We start from the raw sequence: 12,504 nt of genomic DNA on the forward strand, positions 1-12,504 counted from the left end.
TGAACCCCAAGAGGCCCACAGAAAGACACATCATCCTCAAATTGCAAAAGGTTCAAGACGAAGAGAGAATCATTTTTTTTTTTTTTTTTAATCCTCACCTGAGGACATTTTTCCATTTTTTGTTCAGATAGAGTGGGAGGAAGAGGGAGAGAGAGAGAGAAACATCGACGTGAAAGAGACACATCGAGTGGCTGCCACCCGCACAACCAACCAGGGCCGGGGACAAACTGCAACCGAGGTACATGCCCTTAGCGGGAACCGAACCTGGGTCTCTCTGGACTGCAGGCCGACGCTATAACTGCTGAGCCAAACTGGCCAGGGCCGAAGAGGGAATCTTAAAAGCAGGAAGAAAAAGGCAGCTAGTTACCTACAAGGGAGTTCCCATAAGGCTGTCAGCTGATTTCTCAAAAGAAACTTTGCAGGCCAGAAGGGAGTGGCAAGAAATATTCAGAGTGATGAAAAGCAAGAACCTACAACCAAAATTACTCTATCCTGCAAAGCTGTCATTTAGAATCAATGGCCATATAAAGACTTTCCCAGACAAGAAAATGTAAAAGAAGTTCATTACCACCAAACCGTTATTATATGAAATGTTGAAGGGTCTTTTTGGAGAAAAAGACAGAAAATATGAACAAACAAAATGGCAATGAATACATATCTATCAACAACTGAATCTATAAACAAAATGAACAGGCAGAACAGAAACATTCTCATAGATACAGAGAACATTTTGTTGGTTGCCAGATGGGAGGGGGGCTGGGAAAATGGGTGAAAAAGGTGAAGGGATTAAGAAGTACAAATTCATTGCTAGACTGACAAACCTCAAAGGGAAGGGGGTAGGGGGATGGGAAGAAATAAATCAAAGAACTTACTTTCATAACCAATGGACACAGACAACAGTGTGGGAAAAGGCGGGAGGGAGGCGGGAGTGGGGAGGAGGGGGTCAATGGGGGAAAAATGTGGAACATCTGTAATACATTCAAAAATAAAGATAAAAAAAGACTTCATTGTAAAAAAAAGAAAGAATGAAACTAGACTACTGTGTGTCTTTATATATTAAAACACAGATACTAAACTTTATGAACCTTGGTCATGAATTTGACCCACAGCAAGGGAAGTAAATGCAAAAATAAATCAATGGGACTGTATCAAACAAAAAAGCTCCTGTACAGCAAAAGACACCACGAACAAAACAACAATGAAACCAACCGAGTGGGAGAAGATATTTGCAAACAGCTCTGACAAAGGGTTAGTATCCAAAATATATAAAGAACTCACACCGCACAACACTGAACAGATAATCTGATTAAAACATGGGCAGAAAACCTGGACACTTCTCACAATAAGACATACAAACAGCCAACAGACTGAGATACCACCTCACATCTGTTAGAATGCCTATTACCAACAAGACAGGTAATAATAACAAGGGTTGGAGAGGTTGTGGAAAAAAAAAATCCTCACTGTTGATGAGAATGTAAACTAGTACAGACAATATGGAAAACAGTATGAAACTTCCTCAAAAAAGAGTTACTATATGATCTGGGAGCCCTTTTCTTGGTATGTACCCAAAACATGTGAAAACATTTATTTGCAAAGATGTATGCATCCCTAGGTTCACTGCAGCATTATTCACGGTGGCCAAGACATGAAAACAACCAAAGTGTCCTTTGATAGATGATTGGATACACTACTCAGCCATAATATGAAATACTGTCATTTGCAACAACATGGATGGATCTTGAGAGTATCATGGAAGCAAAATAAAGTCAGACACAAAAAGCTAAGAATCACATGATTTCACTCATATGTGGGATACATAACTGAAAACAACAAATGAACAAACAAATAAAAACTCATAGACACAGATGGCAGTGTGGCTGTTACTAGAGGGAAAGGGGAGGGATGAGTGATGACGTTTTGAAGGCGTCAAAGACATGGTGACAGAAGATTTGAGTGGGTGGTGGGCACACACTACAATATAGAGATGATATATCAGAAACCTATTTAATTTTATTAACAAATGTCACACCAGTAAATTAAGGGGGAAAAAAAGAGTCATTAACCATGTGATAGCAAAGTCAATATAAAAAGGACTCAACTCCCTAAAACCCAGAAACCTCATCTGCAAACTGGGGGAACACACCTGGCTCCACAGATAAGGAGGACAGATGTGAGGAACCAGGCACAAGACCTGATGCGAGCAGGTCCCCACTGCGTGTGCTGAGGAAATACACAGAAGACGTACTTCATAACCCAGTAGCAGAAATAGGATACAGGAACTAAAGCAAGTAACAATTTTACTTATATACAATTTAATTAATATTTCAATTGGTAGAAACGTTTCAAGTAAAAGACTGTTGGTAATATGTTTAGTCAGATATTAGTTCAAGAGGTTCCCTCTTAAAACAATAGGAATCCACTTAAGATAAAGCATGAAGATAAAAGCATTAAGATAAAGAAGGAAACTGTGGCAATTCAATCTAGATATAAGAACCATGACCTCAAATATACCGTCAGTGGCGAAAAGAAAAAAAATCCACATTTTTTATAGTATTAACTTTCCCCCCTTTATTTTCCATCACCATTTATGCTCCTTGTACTCTCTTCCACTTCCACCCGCCTCTCCCTCCCGCAATCACCACGAAAATCCAGCTTTGAAACTAATATGTCTTAGTCCTTACTTGACACATATAAGCTAGTAAGATTTCTGAAAAGGAACTAGAGAGGTAAGTTGTTTTAAAAGCTGATTCTATTTCTGGTGGACCAAACACGGAACAGAGGGCACGGAAGCAGCAGAGCACTGCGAACGGGCCACAGGGCTGGAGGGTTAGAACGGGGCCAAGGATCTTACCATAAGTCTGCACAGAGAAAGCAGGACACTAAACAAGGTCTCCAGGGCTATAACACAATCCTCCATTCCGTTTTCACCCTGGTGAATAAAAAAGAAACACACACCGAACTGTCAAAATCTAGTAAGAAGTTTATTAAAAAGAGGCAATCCTGCCCTGGATAGTTTGGCTCAGCGGTTAGAGTGTCACCATGCAGACTGGAGAGTCCGGGTTCGGTTCCGGCTAAGGGCATGTACTTTGGTTGTGGTTTGTCCCCAGCCCCAGTTGTGGTTGTGTGGGTGGCAACCAGTCGATGTGTCTCTCACACATCAATGTTTCTCTCTCTCTCCTTTCTGCTCTATCTGAAGATAAATTCAAAAAATGTCCTCGAGTAAGGATTAAAAAAAAAAAAAAAAGAGGCAATCCTGCCCGGCTGGTGTGGCTCTGTGGACTGAGCAGTCCCGGCTCGATCCCTAGTGGAGTGTGTGCAGGAGGCAGCTGATTAATATTTCTCTCTCACATCGGTGTTTATATTTCTCTCCCTTCCTCTCTATCTAAAAAACAGTAAAAACACATACCATACGGGACACAATATACAGAGAGGACAGAGAGAGCAAGAAGTGACCACAACCACAGACGGTCTGGGATCAGGACAGAGAGCCCTCCCACCTCTGGGTCCATGCTGATGGAGAATGGCTCTGTGACTATGAGGTGAAGACGAATCAGTGAACCTGAAGTCTGAGGGTGGGATTCCCATGCTACAGACAGAAGTAGTTGCTAACACAAAAGTTTAAAGTAGTTTTATGTAATATTTCTTTCTTTTTTTTTTAAAAAGTATATACTATTTATCTAAAAATAATTATATTAAAAAACAACCATAATCATGTTACCCAGAAACAATTACTGTAAATATTTTAATGCATGTCCACGTAGATTTTGTGTATACACAGACACACATGTATACATGTGTATATTTTAACAAAATGAATTACTGTTCTGTTATGGACTTCTGTCATCAACACACTCGAAGGCAAGCGGACGGGGCGGGCATCCCTACTGTCCTGTGCGGTCACTGTCCCCACACAACTCAGTCTCGAGGTGGAGCCGTCCTTCACGCACTCTAAATTCCAGTGGGCTCCAGGGAGTTTTGTCCATAAATGACTGATCCTCCAGAGGCAGAAGTCCCTCTGGAGATCAGTTGTAGATGACATTTGAAAGTATTTGCACAGCTTTATTTTGGCTTTTGAGAGGCCTGTTCTGTTTAGACCTGCATGGCCCTAAGAATCCCTGCAATGTGACATGTCTATAACTGTGTTTTGGAAATACGCACCATGACATTTAGAACTTAGAGGTCCCTCCCTATCCATCAAATAGTGACAGAGTTCATATGAAAAAAAAAAGAAAAAAAATTGCCTCACAAAGTAAGAGCATTTGGCTATACTCATTTTCACACACCTATACCTTCTGCTCCCCGAAGAATAGCCTGGACTCACCTTTATTTATTTGATTTAAAGATTTTTTTTTTTCTTTTTTAATACTCATGTGAGAATACTTTTTTTCCTATTTATCATCAGGTAGAGTGGGAGGGAGGGAGGGAGAGAGAGAAACATTGACGTGAGAGGGACACATTGACTGGCTGCCTCCCGGGGCTGGGGATGAACCACAACCGAGGTATGTGCGCTTAACCGGAATTGAACCCGTGACTCATTGGTCCACAGGCCCACACTCTAACCACTGATCCAAACTGGCCAGGGCAAAAATTTTTTTTCTTTATTGATTTTAGAGAGAGAGGAAGGGAGAGGGAGAGAGAGATAGAAACATCGATGAGAGAACATCGGCTGGCCGCCTCCTGCATGCCCTCCAGTGGGGATTGGGCCCACAATCTAGCCATGTCCCCTGACTGGAAATCAAACTGGCGAACTCTTGGTGTGTGGGTCGACACTCAACCACTGAACCACAGCTGCCAGGCAGCCTGAACTCACCTTTAATCTTCGGCGGTTCATTCTGACATACCAATTGGTCAGAACATCGACAAACTTGACCAGGCGAGGCACCACAGTATAGAGCCTATAAGCTAAAAGAACAATCAATCAGGCAGCAAGAATAGACTAAGCATTTGGAGTGCTTGGGGAAAGGGGCGGATACAAGAAAAGAACATGTAGCCCTGTCATCCAAGGGCTGCCATGCTTGGTAAGGAGACAGAAAGAACCAAAGCGAAATGATCACAAGGGCTCATTCACCGAGGACATACTTATCAACTGACAAATGTTTTGGGGTACACACAAACCATCCTGTGAGCCAGTGTCAGTGAGAAGAGCGGACACCCCTGACGTGGCTAGAGGCGACGCTGCCCACCCGCAGGGCTCCGGCGGTGCAATGATGCAGCGCCACAGAAGCCTGCCTTCCTTGCACTGTGCTGCTCCACACCTCACCTATGACACACGCACGAAGAGCTCGGGTTACATGTCAGGGCATAGCATAGGTCACGTTTCTCAGCCAGAGCGATTCTGTCCCACAGAGACACTGGCAATGTCTGGAGACACTATTGTCACAGGAGGATGCTCCTGGCATCTGGCAAAGGGACAGCAGTGATGCTTGCTGCTTGATATCATACAACAGACACCCCAGCCCCGCTTCATGAGACCACTGAGAAACTTAGCAAGAGCTACGAATAAGACAGAATAGGCTTTCTAAAGGTCAAATTACAAGTATACCTCATTTAAGGTACTTTATTGTACTTCGCAGATTATCAGCACCCCTTCCTAACATCATTTCCTCCCTTTGTACATGTCACGTTTTGGTGAGTCTTGCATTATTTCAAATGTTTTCATTATTATACTAGTTATGGTGATTTGTGGTTAGTGCTGATTTTACTGTTGCAATTGTTCTGGGGTACCACTAACCGTTCTCACCAAACATCACAAACTTAATTGATAAATGTGTGTTCCGACTGTTCTACTGGCTGGCCATTCCCCATCACTTTCCCTCTCCTCAGGCCTCCCTACTCCCTAGGATACAACAACACTGGAATTGGGCCAATTAATACTTATAATGGCCTCTAAGTGGTCAGTGAAAGAAGACTCGCACAGTGACTTCTGGTGAAGATGCTGTGAGGACGGCTGAAATGACAACAAAGGACTTAGAGTATGACATAGACTTAGTTGAAGCAGCAGAGGATTTGAGACTGACGCCAACTCTGAGCGTTCCACTGTGGGCAGAATGCTACCACACAGCAGCAGATGCTGCAGAGAAACCATTCTTGAAAGGAAGAGTCAACCAATGCAGCAAACCTTGTTGCCACAGACATCCCAGCCTTCAGCAACCACCACTCGATCAGTCAGCGGCCATCGAGATGCAGGAAAGAGCCCTGGCTAGGTAGCTCAGTTGGCTAGAGTGTCGTCCCGATATGCCAAGGTTGTGGGTTTGATTCCCAGTCAGGGCATATACAAGAGTCAACCAATGAGTTCACCAGTAAGTGAACAACATAATCCTCTCTAAAATCAATACATAAAAATGAAAAAAAGGAAAAGAGCTGGACCTGGCTGGTTTGGCTCAGCAGTTACAGCGTCGGCCTGCGGTCCAGAGAGACCCGGGTTCAGTTCCTGCTAAGGGCACGTACCTCGGTTGCAGTTTGTCCCCGGCCCTGGTTGGTCATGTGGGTGGCAGCCACTTGATGTGTCCCTTTCACGTCGATGGTTCTCTCTCTCTCTTCCTCTCTCTCCCTCCCACTCTGTCTGAACAAAAAATGAAAAAATGTCCTCGGGTGAGGATTAAAAAAAAAAAAAAGAGCTGTAGGAAAGAACCTCCATCGGCAAAGACTACTGAAGGTTCAGATGATGGCTAACATTTTCTAGGAGTAAAGCATTTTTAATTAAGGTATGTACACTGTTTTAGACACAATGCTGTTGTACAATTACAGTATAAACACAACTTTTACATCCACTGGGAAAGCAAACAATTCACATGGCTCCCTTCATTACGATACTCTCTTTATCGGATATTTGCTTTATTGCCGTGGCCTAGAACCGAACCCACAGTATCTCAAGGCATGCCTGTAGTCAAGGAAAGAAAGCTAAAAGTAGGGGAAGGTGAGAAGAGCCTTGAAGAATTCAGCCTAGAAAGATTTGAAGGCTCCTCTGAGGAACTCAGAGGGCAAGCAGGAAAGTTAAGGGAGTCTAACCTATCTTATTTGAGGCACAGGTATATTTTAAGGACTTTTCCATTCACTTCCCCTTTAACTGATATTCTGTCACACAAACAACACAATTTATATTAATGAAGAGAGTTCAGTGACTAAGGCTGCTGGTCTAAGCTACAAGGGTGAGCAGCTGCCAACGGCAGAGCTGCTTTCTGCTGCGGTTCACAAAGACCAGGAAGAGGTGCTGGCAGCCCCACCACCAGGCCAGTCCTTGGCTGGCTGCACATTCCCAGACTTGTGATTTCTGTGATCAGAGGCCACTCTGCAAAGAAAGAGGCCTAAGTTATTCCTAGAATTCACTGCACTTTTCTTTCTTTCTTTCTTTTTTTTTATCCTCACCCGAGGACATTTTTCCATTTTTTGTTCAGATAGAGTGGAAGGGAGAGAGAGAGAAACATCGATATGAAAGGGACACATCGAGTGGCTGCCACCCACACAACCAACCAGGGCCGGGGACAAACTGCAACCGAGGTACGTGCCCTTAGCGGGAACTGGACCCGAGTCTCTCTGGACCACAGGCTGACGCTCTAACCGCTAAGGCAAACCGGCCAGGGCTTCATTGCACTTTTCATCTTCTAAGAAGCAGTTTCCTGTGTTCAGGTTTCAACTCTGCAAAGAGATGAAACCCACATGCCATGAACACACAACCAACAACAGCAGCAGCAGCCACTGCTGAATTCACGCATAAGAGCTGCAGGCACTTCGAGGACGCTACTTTACATTCTGCTGAGAGGGAGCTACAGGCCCGCAGAGAAGGAAACCAGCAGTCTAGGTCCAGGGTCCACCTTGTCAGCTCCACGAACCCACCTCTCACACCTGGCTCTCACCTCTCAGTGGATGTGCACAAGCTGCCTAACTTCTGGCTCCATCAGATTGGGCCCCAGTCAGGGTGTACACTCTCAGGGCACAGCTGCTGACACATGCAGGGGCCCCAAACACTAACCCCAGCACTGTCCCCACTCATTTATTTCACCCAGGAGGGAAAAGTGACCATGGCTGTGAGCACGTGCTCTGGGACCCTGGTGAGCTCCCAGCTCAGGTCTGCCCCCCACACTCATTTCCACCTTCACGTCTTGTCAATTTGTCCAACAGCTTGACAGTCATGGTCCTTATTATGTATGATTAAGGGGATGGATATAGTCCTTCAGGATGACCACTAAACGTGGAAATTCCTGAACTAACTGTCCTGTTGTGTGAAGTGTGGAGGCAACTACTCCAGGAGGAGCTACATACCAGCTGAGGAGCGGAGCCCCCTGCCTGCACCAAAGGGCGGTTTTGCCCTTTAGACCATGAGCACTGCCCCTGCAGAGCCGCACCTGGCAACCACAGGTGCTGAGGGAGGCCGGGCTACCTTGCTAGGTGCACAGAGGGAAGCCCACCTGCTGTATTAGTCTCAGGTATCCTAGTTAATACTTTCTGGAACTTTCCACCCTGACTTATGGTTGTTCTATCTACAGTCTTGAGAAAACCATCATAATCTATGTTCCAACCTCTGTAATAAAACCAAATTCATTGCTGTATGTAACAAAAATATGGGGAGATGTCTACTTCATTGCTTTTCTGTATGTCCTAAACTTCTCTAGATTGAATAAGGACTACTTATTTAATAAACTGACCTGAAAAGAAATAAGAAATGAACTATTTACAAGTATTACTCACTGAGTACCTACTATCTTCCAGCTACTTTTTGTACATGATCTCTAGTTGAGCCTTATAATAACCACGTTTTTTCACAGAAAGAAACTGAGGTTCACAGATTAGAAATAGGCGGTGGAGCCACCTAGCACTGAAGCCTGTGACTCCCTGGGCCCAGTGGTGCCTGTGGAGGGATGAGGCCCCTGGACATCCCCTGAGACAATTCCCTACACCTTGTACCAGCACCTTACTACAACTAACAAGCCTTAAAATAATTACATTTGAGTGTAAAAAAGAAATAATTGTTTATCTACAGTTTTGTATCTCTTAAAATTTCCTCTATTTTTAAAATAAAAAGTTAAATATCTAAAAGGGAATCATCAAGAGACAAGTCCTTAGTCCTGGGAAGATGGCCAAAGAGAGACATACCTGCCATTTCTGTCTCGAAGAATGCAATGAGTGACTGCATGAAGGACAGGACCCAGCGGTCTGTGATGTTGGCACTTTCTTTAACTGTGTTCTCATTGTAGAGGAATTCCGTTTCTTCCTCCTAGGAATCGACAATTATTATTATTTTTTAATACTCACCCGAGGACATTTTTTCATTTTTTGTTCAGATAGAGTGGGAGGGAGGGAGAGAGAGAAACATTGACGTGAAAGGGACACATCGAGTGGCTGCCACCTGCACAACCCAGCCAGGGCCGGGGACAAACTGCAACCGAGGTACGTGCCCTTAGCGGGAACCGAACCCGGGTCTCTCTGGACTGCAGGCCGACGCTCTACCTGCTGAGCCAAACCGGCCAGGGCGGAATCAACAATTATTAAAATATCCTGCAAGCTTGGGGGAAATTAATGTAAAGAAATGAGCTGTTTAAAGCACTTAAACTGAAAGTAAGAGCCAACACTCCCTTCCCTCCTGAATCCAGACCCGCTGACAATCCATATTTATAGTTCTCAGTTGCACTTTCAGGATAAGCTCTAAACTTGGGATATTAAGTCCTCAATTAGTGAATTGTATTTTTGAGTGAAGGAGTATTTAGGAAAAAAATATTCCTCTGCACACCAGAGGATAATTATGAATTGAGAAATAGCCCAATAAGTCTAGGGGTTTAGTTACTTTAAGTCTGAGGAAGGAAAGACAATAAAACTGGCAAGCATTGGATGATTGTCTATACATTGAAAATGCGCACTAGGAATAAATCTCTCAGCTTATATTATTCATTTTACCTAGAATGCTTTATTCTTCTCCTTCTTTTTCCTTTGTAAAATCCTGACTTCAATCCTGAAGTCCTACCTCACCTGTCCCTACTCACACAGCATCACCACCAGCGGCAGGGCAGTGGCCATGGTGATCCTTGCCCTGCCCAGATGAGGCTCCAGGCTAGCAGAGGCTGCAAAATGGATCTGAGAACTGCTGGCTCAAAGAAGTGGTAGGAACAAAAGCCAGAAACAGTAGGGCCTGGGGAAGGTAACTGCCTTTCTCAAATCACAGGGAAAGCCCCCAAGGAGGCCCATGAGCAGACCTAGACAAGCCATAAGCAGAAGGAAGCAAATGTCTGGATGGCTAGAGTGTAATGTTCAAAGACTAGCTTTCCAACCCATTTCTTAGGAAAGAATAATGGTCACCAGACAGGTGATCAGAGGCCTATTGATCACAGCCGTCAACACTAACTTACTAAGCAGTGCTACTTGTGAAGGGCTGGCGGTAGAGAGGAATGAGTCCTGATGCACACAAGCACATGCGCAATAAGCCGCTGGCCTGGGAGTGGTTGTGAGGGAGGGAGGCAGCTCCCAGAGAATGCTCATGGGCAGCAGGCAACCGCTCAGAAGGCACTTCCACATACATCATGATCTTTACTTTGAATCCTAACAACCCAGTGAGAATTTCTCTCACTTACAGCGTCTCAGCCCAAAGGCATCTGTTGAGGACCTTCTCTGACCACCTATCTCCAGCAGTCTTTACCAGACATTTACTCTCAGACAGAAGCTGATTCTTCACTGGCTCCACCATGCCCTACCCCCACTGGTTCCGTGAAGAGAAAGGAATTGGCTGACTCAGTGCATATCAGATGGAACTCTTTTCCAGGTGAGGATTCTGTCTGTATAGGTGAGCCTGACCAGATGGCATAGCTCTGGTCCCATGCTCCTGTCCAGCAAGGACCCCAGGTAACGTCATCTATGGCCTCCCAAGTGTCTCTGAGCCTCTACCCATAGGGCCTGCCCAAACCCAGCTCACACAGCTGGGAAGGCAGAGCTCAACGCACAGCACCGAGCCCACACCTTCTGCAGCCTTAGGACATTCTGGATGAAGAAGCGGTATGCGTTGTACCAAGGGAGCAGCACGTCCTTCAGGACATCGCGCACACCTTCCTCCTTGAAGCGGAGGTTTTCTGCTCTCACCACAGGGGAGTTAATCAGGTACAACCTGAAAGAGAAGAATTACACACAAAAGGAACATACACATTAACCAATTATCATGTGACATTTTGATAGGGCAACACCAAAATTAGCATTTCTTTTACAAAAGGGGATAATTACGAATACTCTTTTGTGGTCTATTTAGAACTGATAAAGCTCCTACTTTCACATGTATGAGACCCAGCACATTATAAAGGGAGATGTAACCTAAATGTGGCAGTGGACCAAGCGAGAGGCATGTCCTGTGCTGGTCTCAGTACAGGCCATTGGTGCTGGGTGTAGCAGAACCAAAAGGAAGCCGCCAGGCCCTCCTCCCAGGTAAATGCAGGCACCGGGGACTCACAAGGAGCAGCGGTGTGCTCTGCCAGCACAGAGGGACTGGGTGGCTTTGAATCTGATCACTCAATGACCTCTAGATTGGGAAATGTCATTATTATTTTAAAAACCTCCTTGGGGAGTTCGGGTCAATATCTTACAAATCTTAATTCCCTCTATAGCAGAGATATATTTTGTAAAAAGCTACTTATAAACCAATCTAAAGAACATGAGTAACAGAACGAGAGATGCTTACATAAAAATGGCAAACACACACAGGGCAGAGCATGGTTTATACCTGAGAGCATCAGCACCATATTTATGGATGACTGAAAGTGGATCTGGATAATTCTTTTTTCGTTTGCTCATTTTCTGGCCATCACTTGAAAAACAAAAGATGCCAATTAGATAAGTCAATGTCACAGCTCACATATGGTGACAGATATTTCCAATTGGAACATAAATGCAAACAGAGTACAAGCCAATGTTAAGGGCAGACAACAAAGCTATTTGTTAGTATGTATTAGCTTCTTTTTATTTGTTCATTTCATTATTTTTTTAATATATATTTTTATTGATTTTTTTTCTTTAGACAAAAAGAGAGAAACATCGACGTGAAAGAAACATCAATCTTCCTGCATATCCCCTACTTGGGATCGAGCCAGCAACCCAAGAGCTACAGGAAGTGTGATTCTATTTATGTATCAGCAGAGTGTGCCCTGCCTGGGAATCGAACCAGGACCTCTCAGTCCATGGGATGACCCTCAATCTACTAAGCCACAATAGCCGGGATGTAAGCTTCTTTTTAAATACTCTGTTGAGCCCTGGCCAGTTTGACTGAGTGGTTAGAGTAGCAGTCCTCAGACCGAAGGGTCGTCGGTTCAATTCTGGTCAAGGGCACATGCCCTTGGGTTGCAGGTTTGATCCCCAGCCACATCAATGTTTCTCTCTTTCTCCCTCCCACCCTATCTAAAAAAATCAGTGGAAAAACATCCTCAGGTGAGGATTAACAAAAAAATAAATAAAAAAAATAAATAAATACTGCATTGAGTCAGTGGAGAAGCTTCAGGAGAGATGAAGAAAGAAAGATAATACAGTGTAACTGTT

The 12,504-nt window shown here is 44.3% G+C and overlaps 1 protein-coding gene across 4 annotated transcripts in view; it reads right to left on the reverse strand.

Annotated features, from left to right (window-relative positions):
- IARS1 (isoleucyl-tRNA synthetase 1) overlaps positions 1–12,504 on the reverse strand; it is a 93,522-nt gene that overhangs the window by 36,187 nt on the left and 44,831 nt on the right. For all 4 annotated transcript variants that reach the window (XM_036281565.1, XM_036281564.1, XM_036281563.1 and 1 more), the window contains 5 exons: positions 11,696–11,779; positions 10,945–11,089; positions 9,094–9,214; positions 4,814–4,905; positions 2,855–2,932 (listed from right to left, as the gene is read on the reverse strand). In XM_036281565.1, coding sequence (XP_036137458.1) covers positions 2,855–2,932; positions 4,814–4,905; positions 9,094–9,214; positions 10,945–11,089; positions 11,696–11,779 — 520 coding nt within the window. The remainder of the gene's footprint in view (positions 1–2,854; positions 2,933–4,813; positions 4,906–9,093; positions 9,215–10,944; positions 11,090–11,695; positions 11,780–12,504) is intronic.

Source organism: Molossus molossus, unplaced genomic scaffold (genome assembly GCF_014108415.1).
Source record: "Molossus molossus isolate mMolMol1 unplaced genomic scaffold, mMolMol1.p scaffold_m16_p_39, whole genome shotgun sequence".
NCBI classification, from domain to species: domain Eukaryota; kingdom Metazoa; phylum Chordata; class Mammalia; order Chiroptera; family Molossidae; genus Molossus; species Molossus molossus.